We start from the raw sequence: 25485 nt of genomic DNA, 5'->3' as shown, positions 1-25485 counted from the left end.
CAAATACCTTCAGTTTCAGAATCTCGTCAGTGAGCCAGTCCTCTGTAATTAAGAGGTCGGATTCTTCATCTGGGTTCCTTGGTGTGTGGATTTTGCAGTGTTCTGTGTTTGACACCACACTGGAGCCTCTTGTGTGGGGACCAATCCATGGTGCCCAGTTATGGTAACTGGGCCGTACCACAAACGGATTCTGCTTGTAACCTGCAGGAACATTTCAGAAGAAGAGTACAGAATATGTTACTCTCATTGCAGCACCTGTAGGATTTTCATTCATGTCACTCAAAACATATTTTGGATGTTGACAAATTCTGGTTCTGGATGTAGTTCATACCAGTGGCGGCTGGTGGTTTTTTAAGTGAGGAAGGAAGGACTGCACGCTTGGTTGCCATTGGCCTGCTTGCACTGTTTGTGGCGTATGGTGGCATTAGAATGTGTGACTAAAATTGTTTCAGGGTGTTCTTGATTTGTAAAACTAAATTAAAAAAAATCTGCCCTCAATGACTGAAGCTATTGGTTGTAATTTGGTTCATCAAATGTTTATTTTCAGTTACAATTGTTGCACGAACATCCTTTCTACAATATCAAACAAAACGGTCAGAGTAACAAACTAGTAAAAGAACAACAATAACATTATTTAACAACAATTTACATGGGCTGTAAGCTTAACATTGTTTGAGGTAAATGTGGATGTTGGTCATGGTTGAGGGACTTAATTTGTATATCAAGTCAATCCTCCTTGAGGTTTGTGTTGCGAAGATATCAGTGACCTGGGGCCTCATGTACAAAGACTTGCGTGGATTTCTGACTAAAACTTTGCGGACGCCAAAATCTGGAAAGCTGCTGCGCACAAATAAATCCGGATGTATCAATCCTTGCGTAAGCACGATTTCACTCAGATTCTCTTTGTACATCCCAATTAACGTGAAATTGAGCGCACATGCACGAGCCCGTCTCTCCACCCAGTCTCCTCCCTCATTTAATATGCTAATTCGTATAAATAGGCCTGCAGTAGTGCGCTCGTTAGGAGAAAAGAGAACATGGAGAAAGGAAGAAAAAATAACTTTAGTGAATGCGAGGTGGAGGTGCTGATTTCGGAGGTAGAGGCCAGAAATAAGATCTTGTTTGGCTCTCTTTCCTCCGGAATCAGCACCAAAAGCAAAAAAACTGGCGTGGGAAAACGTTGCCAAGTCGGTCAATGAGGTTGGGGCGGAAAGCCGAACTGTGGCTGACATTAAAAAAAGTGGTCGGACATCAAGGTGGACGTAAAAAGAAAGGTCTCTGCCCACCGGAGAAGCGTGGGTCAGAGCGCAGCGGGGCGGAGTCTGGGAGCTCGCCCTATTTGAGCAAAGGGTGGCAGCTGTGATTTGGGATCGGCTCTTTTTTGACCAAAAAAATCATAATAGTCGCGGAACACCCGTTAATTTTGAATGCGACCATCTTCTAACAAGGCCAACACTGCCATTGTCAACCTATAAAGAAAAAAAAAAAAAAGCATGCGCAAAATGTACCGATATATCGATACATTTTGCGCATGCTTTTATATTCTCTATTTTTTATAGAGAATATAAAAGCATGCATTATGCTTATTATTATGCTTATTTGGATGCATGCTGACAATAGGTTGTATCCATACACCCAATGTGTCAATAATATGTACATAATTCGAAATTGGCCGACTGGTTCATTGATGGATTGATTTTAACTAACAATGGCTTGTGCTTACTCCACTCAACATCACATAATATTGCAGTCAAGAATTTCACAACAAATGTGTGAAGAGAGATCATATGTCATGCGTGGTCCGGAAAATATGTAACGTTTAATAAACAAGCCATCACTGAAAATAATATTGCTGGGGCTTCCTTTTAATTCCAATATTGACAATTTAGTTTTATGGGTCTGTTTAAGTTTAGCCTAACAACAGTGTCACATTATGCGTCTCGACAACAATAACGCATGATTGAAGCGCATTTAAGATCACGTATTCCGACGTTCAAATCCACTTTGAACTCGCCTCATATTGCAATATTACTTCATGACTCGTGATCGCGTAGGCTTAATGTTGTTGCGCTGCATTGCCTCTATGTGCCGCCAACTGACAAAATGCAGCAGAAATGTGCGTAAGCCAGGCATTTAGTTTGCGTGGAGAACCGCACTTTCTCACGTCAAGTCAGTTTTTGTACATCCGAACGTTTGCGTGAGAAGTTGCTTACGCAGCTTTTTTGTGCGTAAGCAAGCTTTGTACATGAGGCCCCTGGTCATACCAAACTGGATTGTTTGTTTAGTGATTTCAGCATTTTCTTTTCAATCAAAATAATGGCCAAATTTGTTAACCTCTCCTGCCCCTGAACAGCCCACGTTGGAGATTTGACATTATTCATGAGCAAACAGGGCCAGCAATACAGTCGATTGTTAGTAATGCTACCAGTGAGCCATGAGTACTTAGCAAACCATGTAGCACTCACAACACTGATTCTGCCATTACTTTTGATGTCGATTTTGGGAATTGGTCTACCTTTTTCTTTGGTCGCTAACTTACCACTGTAACTCAATGAACGGAATGATTTGTTTAATACAACATGAACAATGTCCTCTGGCTCTGTTTCCATCGTTTCCATTTTGCACTTTATTTGCAAATGGTGATAATCTCGCTATCGTTCAGATGACTTCACTTGCTTTATGTCTCTTGGACTGAGCTGCACTGCAGCGCGGGTTTGATCTCGTAACCGAGAGAGTGTTGCCAGATTTGGCACATTTTCCGCCCAATGATTATTTTTTCAACCTAACGTGGTTAAAAGTAGACCTGTAAATCTGACCAATCTGGCAACACTGAGCCTAGCCAGGGCTCCTGCTTATTGGTTCATAGTGCAGCGCGTATGAACCAACCACCGCGTAGTTGGCGCGATTCGATCCCTTAGCTAGTCCCACCCATATATATATTATGTTCTATATATCTATGGTCCCACCCACTCGGAGGACTTTCCTCCTCTCGCCCATTGACTCCCATGTAACTCACCGGCCGCCAGTACTATGAAGGTATTATTGTAGCAAAAGTCTTGAGCATGTGTACACTAAAGTCACAAATGTGTAACAGTAAAGTTGAAGTCGGAAATATTTATGTTGCATGTGTACACTAAAGTCACAAATGTGTAACTAAATTTGAAGTCGTAAATATTTATTTTGCATGTGTACACTAAAGTCACAAATGTGTAACAGTAAATTTGAAGTCGTAAATCTTTTTTCTACCATTGTAAACACAAAATAGGGGCTACGAGTTCACAAGTCCTTTGTTACAGGTGCACAAATCCTATCCTGTGCATCACAACTTCAAAGAGTCATGCACTTGACACTTTTGCTACAATCATTGCAGCGCAGTTGGTGCAAAACACATTCACACACCCGTGTTTCATAATCTGAGAACGTGCACAACATTTGTGCATTCGTAAACCCAAATGTGAACTAATGCATCAGAAGTTGCACATCTGTGAAATATTTCCTCACAAATAAAATTACATAGATCGCTATGTTCATTGAACATTTTAATGAGTGAGCACAAGTCCATCGATACAACTGCTCGAATCTGCTGCTACGAGTCTCAGCTGTTTTTCCTGCGGGTACTGTTGCAACACGTCTTAGGTGGTACATGTGTAGCAAAAGTGATTCGTATCCGTATGACGCAGAGCATCCGTGGGCGGGACAAAATTGCAGCATAAACCAATGAAAGTCGCCAGCAGGGGGTGCAGGGAGTGCAAATTATCTCATTAAAATGAACATAGCGATCTATATCATTTTATTTGTGAGGAAATATTTCACAGATGTGCAACTTCTGATGCATTAGTTAACATTTGGGTTACGAATGCACAAATGTTGTGCACGTTCTCAGATTATGAAACACAGGTGTGTGAATATGTTTTGCACCAACTGCGCTGCAATGATTGTAGCAAAAGTGTCAAGTGCATGACTCTTTGAAGTTGTGATGCACAGGATAGGATTTGTGCACCTGTAACAAAGGACTTGAACTTGTAGCCCCTATTTTGTGTTTACAATGGTAGAAAAAAGATTTACGACTTCAAATTTACTGTTACTCATTTGTGACTTTAGTGTACACATGCAAAATAAATATTTCCGACTTCAAATTTACTGTTACACATTTGTGACTTTAGTGTACACTTGCAACAAATATTTACGACTTCAGGTTACAAATTCTCCCAATTTACTTACTATTCCTCTGTACATATTTGTTTTTTCCTGCATTTTACAGATTTGTGAGGAGTTTTTCCGTATTACAAACAAAAATCTACTCTGAACATTCAGAGCTGCAGTAGAAAAATATACGCCCCTACTGCTGAGTTTGTACCGCGCCCGAAAAACAGAGTTTGGCAAGGACCTGAGGGAGATACTGAGAAAGCTTGATGATGAGGTGTGTGCACAGTACACTACAGTACCAAACAATACTTTTGCCCAGATGAAATTCATTCTGTTGAATTACAATTAGTCTTGCTATTATTAGAGCTATCTTTCTATTTTTTTCTTTGAGACCACCAACATCGTCAGACACGGCAAGGAAGCAGCCATGAAAGGACTTCCTGTGTTCCTACGTGAAGATCCTAATCTACTTTTCAAGCAGTGTCTTGTAAGTTAATGGTCATTAATATAACTTAGATTTTACAAGCATAGAGATACAATTGTAAAATGAAGATACTGTAATTGAAGTTACTACACAAGTAGAAAATCTGAAAGTTTATTTCTGTTTCGCCCTTGGACTGCTTGAGAGAGGGAAGGGAAGTTAATTGCCTGTCTTATATAAAAGCTTATTGGTTGTTGTGAAGTGAGTCCCTCTTGTTTTCAATGCAAACACATGAGTTATCCTGCATAGGAAATATAGGAGACCAAATCCTGTCTTTATTCTTTTTTTCCAGATTCATATAGCGGTCTTATCATGGTAAACTAGCTCATTGTCAAGTGTTTAACAGCGACACACACTCGGAGACAGTAAAGAAAGACGGGTCCTAGCTGCTACACGCGTTTGATGTGCTCTCACCGTTCTCATGCACACAATTGTTTGTTTTTTATATACATAAATTAAAGGCTTGCGGTTTGTCCACGATGCGGCCTATATGCTGTGGCAACCTGCCTCGGGGAGTGAATCCGCCTTGGTTCAAACAGCACACAAATCGGTTGGGTGTTAAGCCACAATGGCACGTTTAATCAAACAATAAGTCTTTCTTATAAAACAACTAAAAGATGATCGTGTGGCACAGCCACAACGGCGGGACTCTCCGTCCACCCCAGCCACGAGAGAGCCCCGAATGGGTGTGGAAGCCTGCCTTTTAAGCAGGCTTCCTCCCGGCTCCTCAGGTGCTCTGCATCACGTTGATTGTGACGAGGCTAGGTTGCCACAATGTGGGAAATAACGGTAGTGTAGTTTTCATAGTTATCAGCCTACATGCTGCTGAGAAGACCAGAGTTTTTTTCAACACCCTCAGGGGTCGCACAGCTATTGGATCATGAGGAGATATTAGCTGAATACTAGGAAAAGTTATTTATTTAAAGGTACCATGGCATGCTATTTTATGGATGCTTTTAAGGTCCCATGGCATGTTTCAAATTTCAAATTTCACTTTATGAGGTTTTCTAATATTAAGTTGAGTTCCCCTAGCCTCCCTATGGTCCCCCAGTAGCTAAAAATTGCATTAGGTGTAAACCGAGAAGTAGCTATCTTGCTCCATCTTTGAAAAAAGGATAGCTGAAACGCTTCGATTTGGCTTCCAGCCCCATATGACGTCATATGGGGCCATGTTTCTTTCGCGGTTCAGTCTGTACTTAATATTGACGTGGAATTGGAAGAACCAGAGGTGTCTGAGAACCCGACATGTGCTGAGGGATAGTGGATGTCACATTTCCTACTCTGGCCACCTGTGATCGGTTGGTTGGGAAGCTGGTTATCCAATTGTATAGTGTGGTGTTGATTCTCAGAGCCTTGTTCTTTGTGACTAGAGTGAGGAGCCAACGTCATTCATAGCCCTGTTGTTTGAGGTCATTGCATAGTGTCCATAGGGAAAATAATGGGAAAATTAGGATAAAAATTGATAAAATTATGGACAGAGAAATAAAGCTGACCAAATGGGGCACAGAAACGGAAGGTTTTTAACCACATTAAGTCAGCTTTACAAATTTTCTCATTTTTCCCATGGACAGCACCAGATGAGCTTGAACGACGGGGATATGGATCAGTATACACCAGAATGGTCCTTCAACAACAAAGCTAAAATGACAGACAACTTCCTATTGGACATGACAATCCAATTTGAGATGTAGAGGGGATGCCTGGCTCCCTACAAGACATGTAGTGTGTGATGTGAGTTTGAATTGAAAATCATATTTCTTTATGTCCTCAAACAGGAAACTGATCCTGATGACGTGGCTGCCAAGGGAGTCATTGTGGGAATTCTGTATGTCCTTGAGGACTGTGTGGCTGAAGCCTCATCCCCCAAGATCCAAAACATCGCACTCATCTTAGAGGAATCCATAGTAGTAAAGGACCTTCCGGATACTCCCACTGCCTTGGCCTACCTTCTCGGCCTCCTTTATGCACTCAATATTTCCTATCCGGAGGACCTTAAAGGACCTTAGTTCAGGATTTTGGTGAGTGAGCCAGTTTTCAATACTTTTCATTCAGTCCTTCTAGTTGCAGAAATCGCTGGTGCTAGGTTAGCGCAACTCGAGGGGAACTGCTAGCCTGCCAATAAAAACAGTTTTACCCACTCCCGAGGCAAACCAATTGTAATGCCCGACTATCGATGTAAATGTCTGTGTTGATAGAATAGTGTTAGAAATAAACTTACCCTTGCATCACATTGCATTTAGTTTATAATCCCTGTAGTTGGAAGCAAGCTATGGCAGCGGCGGACTGATATTACCTGGAGTGCGCTTCTCTGTTTACCTTCTGCTGTAGTGAATTTGTTGCTACACCGGAGCAAAGTGAAATTCCGCCGCTGCTGAGAAAGTAGTCCCCCAAAATGTAATGTGATCATTGCGATACAAGGATAGTTTTATTTCTAATATTATTCTATCAACACATTTACATCGATAGTCTAGCATTATAATTGGTTTGCATCGGGTGTACTACTTTTATTGGCAGGCTAGCAGTTCCCCTCGACTTGCGCTAGCCTAGCACCAGCGATTTCTGCAACTAGAAGGACTGAATGAAAAGTGTTAAACGGTCTCCAATGATAAATAACACACTGGCTCACTTGGAAATGAGACCCAATGTCCAAAATCCTGAACTATCCCTTAAGTACACCTTTGAAACACTTCAAAAGGTGTTCCTGGAGAATGGCCCAAAATGCTCTAACCGTGTGCGATCTCTAAAGAAAAAGCTTTGTCTTGTCTAAACGTTGCAAAAAGGAAAGTGAAATGAAGGAACAGGTTTTCCCTCTTGAGTTCACATAATTGTTTTGTGTTGTGTTCTCAGACTAATTGCTGGTTAATAACTCAAACGTTTGTCAAATGTGTGTTACACCCATTTGTAAGTCTATGTAGTTGTTGCTAAGAAGGCAACATGTGAAATTTGACATAGATTTATATTTTTCTATGTAATTGTTACATTGCTACATTGATTGTTCTAGCAAAATGTTAATGCAGAATGTATTTTCAAGTTAGACCTGTGATGCCATACGTGTCAAGACAGCTGTGAATGACATGTCATGTGAATTTTAATATAACTTTTTCATGTTAATTCTCTTGATGCCCATAGTCATCTCTGACCAGCAGCTGGAAAACTAATGTTTTAAGTGTTTTTAAAAAAAAAATTCAACCAAGCAGGGGTGATTGTTCTAGCCTAAGTGTGTAACTGCAGAATGTTTTTTCAAGTTATACCTGAAAACTTAGCCATATTGTTGAATTTGAAATTCAAGTTTTGATATCTGATCAGTGTCACTGCCGAAGGCTTTTTCAAGTTATACCTGAAAACTTGGCCATATTGTTGAATTTGAAATTCACACTTTGATCACTGACTGATTCAGCTGTGAATGACATGTCATGTGAATTTTAACATTTTTTAATCATGTTAATTATTTTCATGCCCATAGTCATCTCTGACCAGCAGCTGGCAGACTAAGTGTTTATCACACACATTTTTATTGTCTTACATTGTATCCTACATGCATCTATTTTATTTTTTTTCAACCAAGCAGAGGTGATTGTTCTAGCATAAGTGTGTTAGAATGTGTTAGAATGCTTTATTAGGGTCCGGGCAGCTAAGCTGCCGGGAACCTATTGTATTCCTAGGAATTCTTTCTTCTTCCAAGGAAGTCATACTTCCCATGGGTGAAAACTCACCAAACTTTGCACAAAGGTCCAGTCCCATGCCAGATTCACTCAACTCCAAGGACATGTGCCCCCCCCTCCTAGGGGGGGCACAATAAGCGTTTAAATTTAAAAACTTAAAAAATTCCTACCAAACCAACGGTAGATGCTACAGTGTTGAAACTTCACCACAATGTAGCCTCAATACTGCTGAAACTTTTGTCCACTTAAACTCATTACAAATTATGAAGTCCATCACTCTGTTTTTTTCAATAACTGTAAAACTTTTAAAATGTATCTCCTCCCACAATTTTTGCTCAATTGTCACCAAACTTGGTACAGAGCATCTCCAGACCGTCCTCAACAAAACTTGTTTCTCGGATTTTTGATTAAGCAAAAATTGATCCTACAGTGCATGAAAACGTATGACTGTAAACAGTACTGTAAACGTATACCATCAAATTCTTGATAAATACATTTTCAATCTTCCTGAAAAAAATTGAGAATATTCTGGAGTCATGGTTGATGAAGTTTGGCAAATATCAGAATTTTATCTCAAAAACTGAATTTTTGAGAACATTTTGAATTCTGCTCTCATGGGAACAACTGCAGCCAATGTGAGAGTGGAATTTTTAAACATCATATTTTCTCTTATGAAGCAAAACACTTATCATTAAAAACAAATCACCAACATTTCCATGCTGTCAAGATGCAATTTATGTATTATCAGATTTTTGTTTAGATGACTGAATTTCTGAAATTTTGACCATTTTTTAAATTTGCCTTTACAACAGCTGTCCGGACACTGACTCCTTGAGTCTATTTGAGAAGCGCTGGTTTGTGGTGCGAGGGGATGTGGGTTCAAGACCCAGCAAGGGTGATGATGATAATGACACATAAAAATGCCAGAAGTCCTCATAGTGACATCACAGCAAGCCTCCAAATAAAAAATACAATTATAGGTGCTGCGCAGCGATGGGTCGGTTCCGGGCAAAATTTGGCAATTGAGCAACAAACGGGAATAGGAAGACAGGATAGTAATAATCATTATGAGTCTGAAAAGCTGGAAAAGCATAATTGGTCTTTGAAAAAACAGAGTGAAGGAAAAAAAATGTACATAACTTTCTCCAATGTTGGGGCTACAGTTAAATGGAAGTTGTGAAGCTGTCGCATATGGTTGATTTCGTATGAATTTTCAAAGTTTTAAAATTTAGACATTTGCTGTAGCGCCACCATCAGGACTATTGTTTTTTGTGTGCAGAGTTTGGTGAGTTTTCATTCATGATGATTTTCTCAGAAAAAGAAAACAACCTAGGAATACAATTGTGTCCTGGATTCTCTTTTTTTTTTATTCAGAGGTGTGCTGTCTCCATCAAGAAGAATTTATATTTCTAAATGAGGCCATCTGGTATTTTGATGAGGTATCAACTTCATTCTAACTGGGTTTTGAACAACCTGTGGCAGAATATTATATTATATTGAGAATATTCTGGAGTCATGGTTGATGAAGTTTGGCAAATATCAGAATTTTATCTCAAAAACTGAATTTTTGAGAACATTTTGAATTCTGCTCTCATGGGAACAACTGCAGGTCCCTTCAAAGGCAGACTTTTTTTCAGGTTCGGAATGGCACCCCTTTTTCAAAAAATCATTATGGGCTGGCACTCCGAAACAAAACAACAAAATGTTCTGAATTGTGAGTTCGAGACCCAGCAAGGGTGGTGATGATGATGATGATGATGACAGATCAAAATGTCAGATGTCCTCAACATGAAACACATGACAGTTGTACTGATGGTGGCATCACAGCAAGCCTCTAAATTTAAAAATCCAAATAGCTTGGACTGGACCATGTGCGAAGGCTCCTAACATCTTAGACTCATAGTAGATGTTTGACAAATACATATCAGAACTTTACCTCAAAAACTGATTTTTCTTTTTACTGTGGTTTCAAATCTGCCTGCACGACAGTGAATGGCTTACTCAATTTGTGAAGCCACTGTTGAGCTGCCACTTGCCAATTAGCTCAGTGCGATAGACAATGGTCTTTGGTTCCAGAGGTTGTGGGTTCAATCCTCAACTGGTGCAAATTGAACATTATAAGGTCAACTGTCCTGTCTTCCTATTCTCCTGTTTGTTGCTCAGAATTTGCCAAAATTAGCCCGGACCCAACCCATTGCTGCGCAGCAGCTATAATGTTCCTAGTGTTTCTGCTGGTAGTAGAAGTGTTCAACAAATGATTACTTTGCTAGGCAACGTGGAACCAGTCAGCTTCAGATATGATCCATCTTGTGGAATCTCTACGCATTCAGAAGAGCTTTGGGCCCGGTTTCCCGATAACGTCGACTCTTAGCGCGCTACGAAGACTCCTACGTTTAGATGTATCATTTGTTTACCTCTATAGGCGTGGTTCCTGAACGGTAGGAAGGAAAGGTAAGTTACATTGTTCGTAAATGGCGCTGTCCAGAAAGAACATGCTGAAACGTGCTTTTCTATTTCATGCGTAGGTGCAGGCGTTCCAAAAAAATATTGCAGTCTTTGCGAATAATTTTTTTTTTTTTTTAAATATAGAAACAGTGGAGGAGATGGAGGTAATCACATCCTTAATTACATCTGTCGCAGCGGTTCAAATTAGGCTATTTTCTGTTTACAAAGGTGTCTTGACTTATTATTTCTGAAAATATTTATAATAAATATAAATTAATAATATATAACAAAAAAAAAAAATATATATATATATATATATATATGCGCGCAGGTCAAAAAAAACAAACATGTAAGACTACCATTGTGCCCCTGATTTAAGCTGGAGCCGGGCGTGGGGACCCTGGCGGAGGAGGGGCGGGTGTTGGCGTTCTCCTGCTGCCGGTGGTGGTGGTTCTTGTAGTCGTGGTAGTGGCTGGTCCTCTACCCCTTCTTCAGTGGTCCCGGGGCGGCGGGGGGGTTTGGGTGTGGTCAGACCAGCTTACTCAAGTTCTGGACGGGGGGGAAAAGTAAATAAAATCACGTTATTCAGTGGCATTCTAAAACTAGTGGGGTCAGGGTGCTGTGTGTCAGAGGAGAAGAGAGAGACAGCTTACCTTTGACCTTCCACTTCACCCTGTGCTCCCTCTGGTTGAAGTCGACGGGAGTGTCGTAGTGGTTGATGAATGGCGTGCTGGGGTAGGTCCCATTATACATCCGACGCTGTGTACATGCCTGAGACACACACACTCACACTCACACCTATTACTGATCTTGCAAAAAGGGCACACGCTCGCTATATTTTTTGATAATATTCATCTTTAGATTCTAAATTTGATTCATTATTTGCTTTGGAGAAAATGAAGAAAGGGAGAGCAGGGTAAAGAGATAGAGGGTGGGGCGAGAGGAGAGGATGCTGCGGTGCGGACTGAAGCGGTGACTCACGTGGCCAAAGTGCCCCTTTCTGGAGCAGTTGTAGCAGTAGGCAAACTTAAATTACATTGATAGTTACTCCAGTGATGTAAATCAGATAAAAAATATATAAAAAGAAGGTCCAACTGCAGATGCCGGTCCTTTAGTGAACTAGTAAGGCCCAGTAATGTCAAATGGTGGGATTGCTTTACAGATTCAATAATACTCTTAGCTCAGAAGTTCTACAAAAAGATCATACTGTATGGAGGTTACCATTATCAATCAAAATTTCAATCAATCAAATATCAAATATCAATCAAAATATCAATCAAACTTACAAAAACAATCCTAATTTGGAAGCAATCAGATCGGAAAATGATACTAAAATAAAATAGATACCAAAAATTAGAGAATGCAAACATTCAAGACTTTGTTGAAAAGTGAAGGTTCCCTGCCACTTACCACACACACGCACGTTGTCATAGCATTTTTTATTTATATCAAAAGCTGGAATACATTAAAATATTCATCTGTTGGAAAATATAACACCAGTTGTTGTCATTGCCCTGCAGCGATCAATATACATCTATTAAAAAAATACTGTACACAACTGTAGAGCCAACGGAAACAAGACGAGTCATCTTTTAGATTTTATTTTTTCCAAAAATTCTAAATGGCAGAGTCTGGTCTGCAGACGTGGTTTATATGGTTCGATTTGTCTTGATGGTTCAGACGTTATTAGCAAAAAAGGAACTTTCTTATTATAGTGCCCCCTGTGAATTCATTTTCTCAAGCATTTTCCATCAACTCTGCTGGCGAAGAACAATCCTAAAGAACATATTGAAAGCAACAACTCCTTTTTAGATGCAGCATAATGAATAAAACATTTCAGACAATCTTATTTTTTCTGGACTCTTTGGACTTCGGAACAGAAAACAACATAGAAAATCCCAAGAAATTACAAAACATGACATGCAATTAGTTCCACAGATTTGAAACCTGTTGTTTTAAATAGAGTATCCCTATGTACAGCGCCCTCCAGGGGTGCATGACAACATCTGCAGGACCAGCTGTCCTTGTGTCGGAAAGTTGTCGGGCCCTGCCGGACAACTTATGTATTGCAAAACACTTACACACACACACACACACACACACACACACACACACACACACACACACACACACACACACACACACACACACACACACACACACACACACACACACACACACACACACACACACACACACACCGGGAAATGTGCTATTAAACAATGCTATCGGCGAGCTGTTGGCTTGAGATAACCAACCACCAATCCATTGAACCATTGTACAAGTTAGTCAGCAACCTGATACCAGAAGAAACCATACCCATTTCCAGATACTGACATAAACTTGACATAAAATAAACACAAATAATCTTGGCTGTGATGACAAAGGATGCAAAAATTGTACTACTCAAGCTTTAAAAAAAAAAAAAAGTAATACAATTGAGGTGACCACTGGCAACATGTTCTAATAAAATACAATTAAATGCATTTTAAAATATCCTAGGTTTTTAACTGCCTCCCTTATAAAGACAAATGTATTTCATTTCTGAATGAATCTTTAGTTTTTTCTTCATATTTGTATGTAATAATCTATAATGCTTTGGTTCCATTCAAGACCAACAAGGTATATATGTATGAACTATCCTTGTCAATATCTTCATACGCGTATACATTTATCTTTAATTCTTAAAAAGTCAGCAAATATGCAAAATTAAATATTGCTTTGTTTCTGTATAAACACTAGATCCTAATAGTTCTAGTTTAAAATTGTATGTCAATGTGCGATCAAATAGTAATAATATTATAAATAGAATTGGCTTTCCAAATTTGCATCATCTTAAAAAATATAATTTTTGCTATTATGTAACAAATTACATCCATATCAAAAATGTCCCTAAATTAGTTTTTGCTGATGCAGCAGGTACAGTCCATAATGTTTGGAAAGGCTGAACAGTGTAGAACCCAGTTCTCCAGAGCGCTCTCTACTGTGTTCACGCTTCTGGGCAGAACTGACCCCAAAAGCAGCTTGTAGTGTGAGTTGTAATGAAAGAGGGAAGACAAAACAGAGAGTAAAGCTCTTCCTCATACAAAAGTATGAGCTCAGTTCCCGCCTCACTCTTTCAGGCATGGTTACAATGTACAACAATTTGATGGGACAATCGGTAGGCTGAGCGGTTTACCTTCCCCCTTTCCAGCTCTCGAGGATATCCGTGATGTCACGTCTCTACGATACGGAGGTGATGAAGAAGATTTGGAATGGGTAGGTAAAGTGGGTAAAATGCATTCCCACGAAATTCCCATTCTATCCAACAGTCTAAAAGGTTATGCCAACTTCCCCACATAGTTTGGATGCGCGGTTGGGGAAGATGAGGGACTGTGTCATTCCCCAGAGTCCTGAATGTCAGGGCGGGGGATGTACTTGAGTCGAAATGTCCCTGTAAACCAGAGCAGACACAACAAAAAGGATTTCAGGAATCATAGCACCATCCTTGTATTGCCCATGTTAAACTTTGCCATGGTTAATAATCTCTCTAAAATCCAATGTTTGGAAATCAGAGGTCTAACATTGTCCAATAGAAACTGAAGGATTTGGTTTGTTTTGTTTACTTTCTTTGAAGTCTCTATATTTAAAAATGTAACAAAAGATGCATAATTGGTATACATTTATTTTACAGCAATACACATCTGACATAGCTAAGTAGAACAGACCATAAATATTTGGCCTGTTAAAGGTCCCATGGCATGAAATTTTCACTTTATGAGGTTTTCTAACATTAATATGAGTTCCCCTAGCCTGCCTATGGTCCCCCAGTAGCTAAAAATGGTGTTAGGTGTAAAACGAGCAGTAGGTATCTTGCTCCGCCTTTGAAAAAATGAACGCTCAAACGCGCAGATTTGGGATCTGGCCCCATATGTCGTCATATGGGGCCAAGTGACCTCCCCTTTCTCTGCTTGGCCCGCCCAGAGAATTTGGCCCACCAAAGAGACAGGACCGTGCGAGCGCCACATGTGTGTGTGAATACACACACTGTAATGCAAGTGTTCTTTGTATTTTGGATAACCGCTCTGCTGTTGGTGTTATGGCGCATAACACGCAACACAATAACGCAAGCTTGCATAAAGCTCCCATTTAGTGAAAAGACTAGACTGCGTCGGGTTCTCTGAGGTCTCTGGTATTTCCACAACAAGATTCGTAGTGGGGATTATCTCGGCCATGGTTGAGAAGGAATTGGGAACCGTGACACGGGCAACAATCCCTTTCTCCTCCATTTCGCGGTTCAGTCTGTACTTAATATTGACGTGGAATTGGAAGAACCAGAGGCATCTGAGAACCTGACGCAGTCGTTTTGAGATTCATAATATCATCCGGAGGCGCAAACAGCTTTTGACCATGATAATATATATTATATAGATATCTAAATATAATATGATATTACTTAGATATAGAGTTCCAGGACTCCCGCCGGAGCACCCGGAGTGTTCAGTGTTCCACTGTAAACACTAGCGCATGGTACCGTGGCTGCAAGCTGCTCAGGGCCACACTTCCACCCTCCAACTTGACCCGCCTCTGAAAACGTCACGTTTGTGGAGAGCTCATTGTGGGACTGGCTCGTAGTGGCTGTAACTCTGCATCAAGGCTGAAATTCTTGAACGTCTTCAAGTACTGTTATTAGGGGCCCACTAACACCTATATTAAAGCATCCATAAAATAGCATGCCATGGGACCTTTAAGCCCTTTGAGACTGTAATGGTGATTAAGGGGTATACAAATAAAAATGAAATGAATTAAATTGAATTGAACAGCAAGTATGTTATTCACAGTTAGAATATAATTTGTCTAATATTAATCTAAACAAATAATATGATTAAAAATGACAGGTAAGCAACAGCATTTTACTATTTAAATGGTATCCTGATGTCTGTAATTCAACAACTTAGAAATTTGAAGCAAAAGGCAAGCCAATAAACAAAATGACCTGTCCTGAATCTTCTCCTTAAGCGAATACGAACGGGCCCTAATGATGACGCCAGAAGGGACGGGGGGTCACATTTAACGTGGCGCATACAAAACATGAACTCCCATCACAACCATCACTCACCTTGCTGGGCGTCCATGGGGGGCTGCTTGCAGTCCTCGGCCCTGTGTCCGCCCACCCCGCAGTTATAGCACGACACGTTGCTCGCCGTCCGCTTGGCGCCGCCGTTCCTCTGTGTCTCCGGCGACGCGTACGGCCCGCAGCCGTGCTGCGTCCCGTGCGGGTCATGTGACACGATGCCGTGACGGTACAAGGCCTGCGGCGCCACCAGCGGGTAGGAGAAGGGGCCCCCACCGGCGGCACTGCCGGAGGAGCAGGAGGAGGAGGAGGAGGAGGAGGAGGAGGGGGAGGGGGAGGCGATGAGCGGGCTGAAGTGCAGCACGGGGCCCAGGGTGAACAGGGAGGGGCCCCCCGCCACCGACGAGAAGGGCCGCAGGTAGCCCGCCGCCGCGTAGCCCGGCAACGCCCCGAACGCGCCGCAGCTGCCGTGGCAACCGCACGAGCTGCAGGGGCACGCCGAAGGGGCGTGGCCCCCGTTGTTGGCGCCGCTGCCGGGGCAGTCCAGCGAGGAGGAGCAGGACGAGGAGGAGCACGACGCGGAGGAAGGAGGGGAGGGGGAGGGGCTGGAGATGACGGCCGGGGGGGGGCCGTAGCTGCCGGGCACGGGCACCATGTTGTTCCCGGTCGCCATGGGAACATAGCCCACGCCCCCTCCTCCTCCTCCTCCTCCGCCGCTGCCGCAAGCCACCGCGAGGGGGCCCGCCTTTGACGAGGAGGCGGAGGAGGAGTAGGGGGCGAAGCAGGAGGAGGAGAAGACGGAGGAGAAGGAGGAGGCGCCGGCGGGGTAGGAGTAGTAGGCCGACGGGGCGGGCGCGGAGGAGAGGTGGAAGTGGACGGGGGGGTGGGAGACGTGGTGCAGGCTGTTGGAGGTGGAGGTGAGGGCGGAGCTGGTGTCCACCATCAGCCCCACGGCGCCGCCGCCCATCAGGCCGCGACACACCACAGAGTCCTGGAGGCCGTCGGCGGCGTGCCCCGTCGGGAACAGGCCGTCCAGGCGGAGGGTCCCCATCCCGGGACCCCCGCCCGACCCTGGGGGCGCCAGGCCTGCCAGGCCCGCCAGGCCCGCCAGGCCCGGCGGGCCCTTGGTCCTGTCGTCGGGGCCCATCGGGAGGGGTCTGAGCTTGCGTGGCGAGGTGAGGACGTGCGGCGGGAGGGGGCCGGCGGCCAGCAGCGTGTGGGGGTAGCTGGGGTGGTGGGGGTGCAGGGGCCCCAGGCTGAAGACAGGGTGGCACTGGGGGGAGGAGGAGGAGGAGGAGGAGGAGGAGGAGGAGGGGGCGGCCGACGGCGGTGGTGGTGGGAGTGGGGGCGGGGGGTCAGTCTGGACAGGCAGGACCTGGGCGGTGGGACGTCCCGAGCTGGAGCCCAGGAGGAGCACGCAGGCCCGGTCCTTCTCCGGCCCACTGCCCAGCGCTGCGTTGAAGCACAGCACCTCGTTCATTACTGCTCCGTTATGAAAAGATTTGAATTATGCAAACATGTATATGTTAGGTGCAACATATGCCCCTTACATACAGTATTGGATTCTTCCAAACACCAAACTAACTTCTTTGAGAAAGTAATATACATTATGACGAGACAATTCTATGCTTTTCTAATTATTTTTGACTAAAAAACAAATCTGATGATGATACCACCAAACATCTTTGATAAATGTCTGTGAGCATACATAGGACCCATCTTGAATCAATCAAATGCTTACCAATCAAAACCAAATGGCTCTGTGACTCAATGTAATATATCTGATGGCTCGTGTCACAATGAGCTCTGACTTGGAGCTTTATCAAAGGTTCTCCCGTTCCATCACCGTGGTCATGACTTGTCGATGGTGGTTTGACACAAAGACTTACGTCTATGGACTTCCTTGGTCCTGTCGAAGGCTGTGCTCCGGCGCAGTGGGGACCGGGGGGAGCCCAGAGAGCTGGAGTACCCAGAGGAGGAGCTTCCGTCTCTGGGTACGGGGACCCCCTGGTGGTGGGCTCCGGCTTCCACCTCCACTCTCAGCTCTGGATCAAGGATTAAAAGGGGCTGTAGGTAAGACTGAATCGCTACTATTTGACTGAAATTCCATAGCCATCCATCAGCAGGAGTGGGGTAAATGCATTGTGGGAACATCTGTTTCAAATTCGCTGCGCCTGCTTTTGTGAGACCAATTTAGATTTATGACAGATCCCGGCTCATTTCTGACAATTCTTGGCATCTAGTCCCTGGTTCACGTTCAGGGAATCCATCTAGCATTTTAATCCCAGATGTGTGAAATGCAATACTTCTCAATGGTGGAGAACATTGAAATGGAGGGGGCACACTTTTCTTTAGTGTTTTAGTTTCAAAATATTGCTCAAATATTCCGCTGTTTTCTTCTCTCTCTCTTTACAAATCTCGAATCTTACCCACAGCATCTTTAAGTCACAGTGTCCCATGTTCATAAGAACAGGTCAGATTGGTTTATTTTTGGCAATGGACAATATTGTGATGATGTCATCTTTTATGTCCAACATTGGAAGACTTGTGGCTCTTGAGGTTGAGATTGGCTTGAACCCAGAGAGTGTGTATAATAGTTGGATCACACATGATCAGAAGAAGCTTTTACCTCCGGTGGATGCAGGATGTAAGGAGGGCCTCATGTGACTGGAGGGCGTTACCATAGCGATGCCACCACAGGAGCCTGGGAACTGGGGGGCAGCATATCGCTTCTCTAGCTTCATCTCCCGACTACACACAAACACACACACACACACACAGAAAAAATAACACAAGGAATAAGCAAACAAATGCAGATGCTAATAATGGATAATGAATAAAGTCACTTTAAGTTATTCTTGAAGGACCCTTTTCACAGAGAAGTCACTGTAGGACAAACGTAGGTTGTCCTACAACACTAATATTGGGTCTGCTCATTCAGCGCACCAGGGCCCGGGTAGTAGACTACATTTTCACTAGTTTACGCTGCTACCAGCACACTATCCTGTGTTTCAGGGTATTTCATTGGTCGTCAGCTGCTGATGTCCTTGACGGACAGCAGAGGGAGCCACTCTCACACGGCTGCTGCCCTCTGTGCTGTGCATGCTTTGTTCTCATGATGCAAGGCTGGAGAAAAAGCCAACCCTGACATATTCCTCCACAGGGAAAACCGCAGCTAAAAAGTTTCCATTTCCCCGACTGTGGCACACGCACGTGTATATAATCACAAACCCACAGCAAGGAGCGCACACACAAAAACACATCTACACAAACTACACTGCACATAGTACACACAACTTTTCCCTCTCATTCATGGTGTCATTAATGCCTGTGTGTGTGTGTGTGTGTGTGTGTGTGTGTGTGTGTGTGTGTGTGTGTGTGTGTGTGTGTGTGTGTGTGTGTGTGTGTGTGTGTGTGTGGTGTGGTGTGTGTATATGTGTGTGTGTGTGTGTTCCTTTTTTTCTTTGTGTGGATGTCTGTGTCTGCGCATGCATATGTGCATGCCCGTGTCCATGCATGCTTGCATGTTTTCCTCTCCGGTTTGCCAAGAGATACGTCTTATCTACCACTACGCGTTGAGTCACAGTTAACCATTGACACCATCGCTGTTCGAAAAGAAACAGGTTATCATTACCTTGATCGACCTGTAAATCAGTACCAAGGAAATGACATCCGCCCCCCTGAAGGAGGTCTAAAGACTCAGACCACCACCAGAAACCAACTAGCTGGTAATGTAAACCCAGAGCATTGGAGGCATTCCACACAAACTCCAGACTCAACACATTATCTGAATGAGCCAGCCGCCGGGGGATTTCCAGTCGATAAAAACATTTATTTTCTCACCATTACTCCTTATGTCAGTTGATTCACAAACTTCTAACATCCTGGTAATTACAAAATAAAACATTTCATGTGTTCCTGCGTGTGAGGGTTATAGTGTGTGTCTGTGTATATATGTATCTATAAATGTGTATATATAATATATAAATGTGTGTGTGTGTGTGTGTGTGTGTGTGTGTGTGTGTGTGTGTGTGTGTGTGTGTGTGTGTGTGTGTGTGTGTGGACTAACTTCTGAAGCTCCAGCTGTGTCTTCAGCTTCTTTTTGGCTCCTTGGGTGAGGTCATACTTATTCAGGTCCTCCTCTGTCAGGGCTAGGAACTGGTGGAAATGTTCATTGAAAACGTGAATGACATGGAGGAACAAACCTAAAAAAAAAAAAGCATCAACAACGGAAAAAAAAAACGGCCAGCACGGGTGAACACAACAGTCCTTATAAACACAACATCCATCATACAGGTCTCGATGTGATTCAACACATCCAATGCATGAAAAGGACCCACTAACGGCCGTGGAAGCCCCCCCTCACCTCCTCCATGCTGAGCTGCTTGAACACGGGGTAGTACTTGTGCAGCCGCAGCCGCCGCAGCCAGTCCAGGATGCCGTTGGGTTCGGGGGGCGGGCCGGAGGCGGCGGCGGCGGCGAGGCCCTGTGAGGAGTGGCCCAGGGCCGGGGCCTGGGAGACAGTAGGGTGGCAGTGGGAGTGGGAGAGGGAGAGGGAGTGGGCGATGAACTGCGCCCCGGGGGTCGGGCCGTGTGGGGCGAGACCCTGGTGGGCGTGGCCGTACGAGTGGGAGGAGTGAGGTACGACGGACGACGCCATGGAGGCCGGCAAGGAGGAGGAGGAGGAGGAGGAGGAGGAGGAGGAGGCACACTGCAGGGGAGCGGTGGGGGGGAGGAGGGGGAGCACATGTGGGGAGTGCTGTCCGAGGGGGACGGAGGGAGGCGTGGATGATGATGGAGGGAGGGAGGAGAGCTGAGGGAGGGAGCGCGTCATGAAGGAGCTGTGGAGGCTCGCGGCGGGCTGGACGCTGGCCACGCCGTACGCGGTCCTGGGAGAGCCAGGCAAGGGCAGAACAGGAGAGAGAGACAGAGAGAGACAGAGAGACAGAGAGAGAGAGAGAGCGAGGGAGAGAGAGAGGGAGACAGAGAGTGGGTGAGCGCAATCGCCTGTTGCGTAATGCCACCTGTATTTACCCAGCAAACGTTTTTTTGCTTTCCTTCAACTCACTCAGAAGCCTTATAACGTCTAGCTGTCAGTTGGACTCATACAAGCAATAATGCCCAAAAACGGAGAATACGGCATGCATTCAGAAGTTGCAGAAGATTTCCCATGCATTGCTGCCAAAGCATGCAGTCTATATTAGTTGTCTTTTGTAGTCTTTGATTCAAAGCATGTCTGATGTTGTCTGACGCATTGAATGTGACCTATGGGTCATTGATTGGATTCACATTCTTCAGGATCATAAGCCCACCTCCACAAGTTCACCTTTGGCCCATTCACCTATGCTAGGGTGTAGGACACTATGTTGTGTAACATACAGGCGATAGTTTGCAGGGTCAGTAATACACACACACACACACACACACACACACACACACACACACACAGAGGGACAAGAAGAACACTCCTACCTGTTGGCTCCTTTGTACTGCAGCAGACTGCCCAGCTCTGAGGGACCAAGGAAAGCTAATATAATCAAACAAACTACTGAACTGCTAAGCTATCAATGCTACTTTAGATTACATTTGAGTTCCCTCGTTTCCCATCTGGGATTAATAAAGAACATCATGTTTTAGTTGATCGATGATCGTAGAATTAAAATTCAGATTTGAATTAAATTACACGAAAAAAAAAGTGAATTACTATAACGTCTTCATGTTAAGTATGTACACATTTGCAGCACAGGGTTTGCTATTTTCAATTGTTTAAACGTTTTTCTTTGCAGTTTAAGTGAGAGTAAATTATTTTCCCCATTAGGGAAAATACTGTTTATCCACAATAGAAAAATACAATTCCTAGAAGCCAATTTGCAGAACAATTACTAGAGAGAAAAATAAAGTTTGATAAAGAGGGCACTGAACCCTGATAGCGCCGCAATCTAGCCTGTTGTTCAGTTACCACACATTAGTGAGCCCTTACAAATGGGCCTAGAAGAAATAAGCTTAATCATTCCCATCTGGGTGGTGTGCAGCTAATGCAATTAAAACCATTAAACCAGCTTTAAATACACCTACTGGTGCGTTGTTTTATGGCTTAATTCAAATAGTTTCACCCATGGTGTGTGTGGGCAATAATCCTAATTAAAGCACACGTTTTTTCGCCAACCTGTGAGAGCCGGCCAGGGTTAAAACAGCTCTCTCTCCACAGGGTGGAGAGACACACACACACACACACACACACACACACACACACACACACACACACACACACACACACACACACACACACACACACACTTGCATTCAACAGCTCAACACATTGGAACACACACATGAGAAGGCTGCTCTCTAGGCCTTTCAATTCAAACATGCCACACTGAATTCCCACACCGGACAAAAATAGAAACCACACACAACCACACAGCCACACACCACACACACACACGCACACACACACACACGCACACACACACACACACACACACACCCCTCCTCGTTGTCACCTCTACATGGCCAAAGACCGAAGCCCTCATTCTCTCCCCCCGCCCACCACTACGACCTTGAACTGCACCCAGATCGCAAAACCAGACTACAAGAAAGCAGCCAGTGAGAGCATTTCCTCCCTTTACGGCCTGTCAGCAGCTTGGGCCTCACACCTATTGCCTCATAATATCCTGCACATCTAACATCCCGATACCGAACACAAACCCAACTTAGTGGTATTTTACACACGTTTGACCAATGTTTGCCTGTAGTGAAGGTGTCAGCATGGAAGCAGTTTCCAAGTGGCACTCAAGCCGCTCAGAAGCAGTTCTCCACGTAAAGAATGGATTAAAAAAATGTGTGTGGGGGGGGGGGGGGGGTGGAATTCTACGTTTGAGTGTGATCCATGCATCAGTAAATCAACATAACATAACATACAATATAATCATAATGTCAATAACACTCTTATGGTGAACACCACAGTGGCACTGCTACTCTCCGACACCCAGGATGTTTTTTTGCCACTACCATGTGGCAAAGAACACGCTGTACAGTGCAACCCTACCCCGAAGGATCAGCAGCTCTGCAACATCCCGCATAGCCTACGATCCTCGCTTCCTGCCAAACCCAACCCCATGTCCCGCCCACTGTCTGTCAGCCTATCATGAGCGCGATAGGTCACAAATGATAAACAAGCACCAATCATCTTCACAGTGACTTACTGGTGCTGCAGGTCAGGGCGCAGGGTGCCAGGGCCACGGGAGCCACGGGGGGTGACGGGGGAGACGGAGGGAGGGAGGGGGGAGAGGAGGAGAGAGAGGGAGGGGGTGTGGGTGAGGGCAGTGAGCTGGGTGTGAGGAAGAGGTGTACACTGCGGTGCTGGAGGACGTGACTGGACAGCGCTGTGAGACACCTGCACGCACGCACGCACGCACACACACACACACGCGCGCACACACACACACGCACACACGCACACATACACACATACACAGGTCAGTCAGACAGACAGGATTAGCAGCTGGACACAGAGGCAGCAACAGACGAGACACATAGCAGCAGCAGACAGATGGACCAGTCCGTTTGAGAATCATTCTGGCTTCCTCAGATCGGACAACTCAAAACAGAAGCAATTGGCATCCGGGTAGGAAGGCAGTTGAGCGGGGTCATATGGAACTGATATCAACTAAATGATTCCGGACACAAACAGAAGAAAAACTGTTCCAGGAGGGGGGAACATTATGGGCACTGACATCCAGTCTGCTACTACAAGACGTTAAGGTCCAGTGTCGAGGGTTTAGTTAAGTTGTCCTTTATTGTCCCTTTTTGGGGGAAATCCTTTTCTCTGCTTTGGACCCATCCTGGAGCCGGTGAACACCCGGAGCAGTGGGCAGCCGCAGTGCAGCGCCCGGGGAGCAGGTGTGGGTTTCAGGTGCCTTGCTCAAGGGCACCTCATCTGTGGATAAGGACGTAGGAGAGTGCTGCACAACTACTCTCCCTGTCCATATTTTTGCCTACCCATCTGGACACGAACTGGCCACCCTCCGGTTACTGGTCCAACTCTTTAACCAGTAGACCACGGATGACCCCCAGTGCCCCACTAGTAGCAACTAGGGGTGGGGTTGCAGAGTGAAACCAACCGAATCCCCCTCACCCGCCCCTTCCAACGACTACGTTTTGCGAAGAATCAACAATGATTTGAATCACGCCAAGGTCGATTTCGGACCGCTGTAGCCTGTGAATATCAGTTTAACCAATATCGGGTACCCTTGTCATAGTCGACATGGCCACTGCATTTGTGGAAGGACATGGTGGAGCCAATGGCCTGTGTTTCTCACACATAGTCCTGGTGTTGCATCCAAAGTGATATCCAACATTCATAGACTTGATTACAGTACAGTTTGTGAATATAGGTCACTTTTAATAACATGAAGCTGTGCAGTTGTCTCATTTCAGATACCAACTTCCTCAGAACGAGCGATAAACCACTTTCAATTATCAAACAGGGAAAATACCTGAAAACGAACGTCTCCAAAAACGTGGATGCATGAAAGAATGCCCATCCACTTATCATAACCCCCCTCATCTGCCGACGCCGATTCACCACACTATTTTACACTTGGATTACAAACCAAAACTGGATTTTAATTGAATCCTCTAAGTACATTGGGTATTTTGCTGTAAGGGAGCATAAGCCCATGGGTTATATGAGGCTCCCCGAAGAGAGAGGATTAGGCTTCTCGGACACCATGAAGTGCCATGGGGTGTGTGGATGTGTGGAGCCCACAACCTTGTCCGAGAAGGGGTTAAGCTTCTAAGACACATATATATATATATAACACCATGGTGTGTATGTGGATGTGTGGAGCTCCGTCTATGAAGTGTTTGATGTCCATGTCCATGTCCGGGAAAGGGGTTAAGATTCTAAGACACATATATATATAACACCATGGTGTGTGTGGATGTGTGGAGCTCTGTCTTATGCAGCGGTTCATATTGATATCCGCATCTGAGCGAGGGCTAGGCTTTGAGGACCCTTCTATTCAACGTCACACTGTGTGGGCACGCGTGGAACGATGTCCGCGTTTGAGAGGGTTAAGGTTCTCGGATGCATACTATAACGTCATGGTTTGTGGTGCGTTTCATAGACAACATCGCTCATTATAACGCTCCAACACAGATGCTGGAATCACAAATGGGTGGCAGCCAAGGGGATAATACGCCCCCTCCTTCCTACCACTCTTGGCCCAAAACGCTTGTTCTTTCAACATGGCTAGGTCAGTTTGTCTGTTCTAGGTTACTGTAGAAACATGGCTACAAAAACACAACAATTCTTATTTTCATGGGATTAATGACAATTTTCATGGGCAATTAAAACGTTTATACTGTTATGTATATGTAAGGAATATAATATCACATTCTGTCTGTTTCGCTAAATGCCGCCCAATTCTACATACTGTACCTTTAATGTGTGACAGCAAAGAGGTACAAACCTTTTGCTCATTTAAGCTTTTGAAAGAAATGCAGCCGATTTAAGGATGTACCATTAAGAAGAGGGGTTCTTACCTGGGGTCCGGCTCCAGGGGGGGATGGGACAACTTGAGTCCTTCCTCAGGAAACGCGTCGGTTAGCTGAAATAAAAAATGCCAGAAAGTGAGTCAGACAGACCATAAACTGCTGAGGTTGCACATCCAACTTCTGCATGGCCTAGGCCG

The 25485-nt window shown here is 44.4% G+C and overlaps 1 protein-coding gene across 3 annotated transcripts in view; it reads right to left on the bottom strand.

Annotated features, from left to right (window-relative positions):
* Nucleotides 1–12178: 12178 nt before the first annotated feature.
* The window catches only part of zcchc14 (zinc finger, CCHC domain containing 14), a 25728-nt gene continuing 12421 nt past the window's right edge, over nucleotides 12179–25485 (bottom strand). For all 3 annotated transcript variants that reach the window (XM_084477685.1, XM_084477687.1, XM_084477686.1), the window contains 9 exons: nucleotides 25337–25401; nucleotides 22993–23183; nucleotides 21260–21296; nucleotides 20154–20676; nucleotides 19857–19945; nucleotides 18417–18538; nucleotides 17677–17832; nucleotides 15833–17239; nucleotides 12179–14167 (listed from right to left, as the gene is read on the bottom strand). In XM_084477685.1, coding sequence (XP_084333811.1) covers nucleotides 14112–14167; nucleotides 15833–17239; nucleotides 17677–17832; nucleotides 18417–18538; nucleotides 19857–19945; nucleotides 20154–20676; nucleotides 21260–21296; nucleotides 22993–23183; nucleotides 25337–25401 — 2646 coding nt within the window. In that variant the 3' untranslated portion in view covers nucleotides 12179–14111. The remainder of the gene's footprint in view (nucleotides 14168–15832; nucleotides 17240–17676; nucleotides 17833–18416; nucleotides 18539–19856; nucleotides 19946–20153; nucleotides 20677–21259; nucleotides 21297–22992; nucleotides 23184–25336; nucleotides 25402–25485) is intronic.

Source organism: Micromesistius poutassou, assembly GCF_964030765.1.
Source record: "Micromesistius poutassou genome assembly, chromosome: 13".
Classification (NCBI taxonomy): domain Eukaryota; kingdom Metazoa; phylum Chordata; class Actinopteri; order Gadiformes; family Gadidae; genus Micromesistius; species Micromesistius poutassou.
The sequence above is the reverse complement of the archived record's forward strand: the minus strand, read 5'-3'. Positions and strand labels throughout refer to the sequence as shown.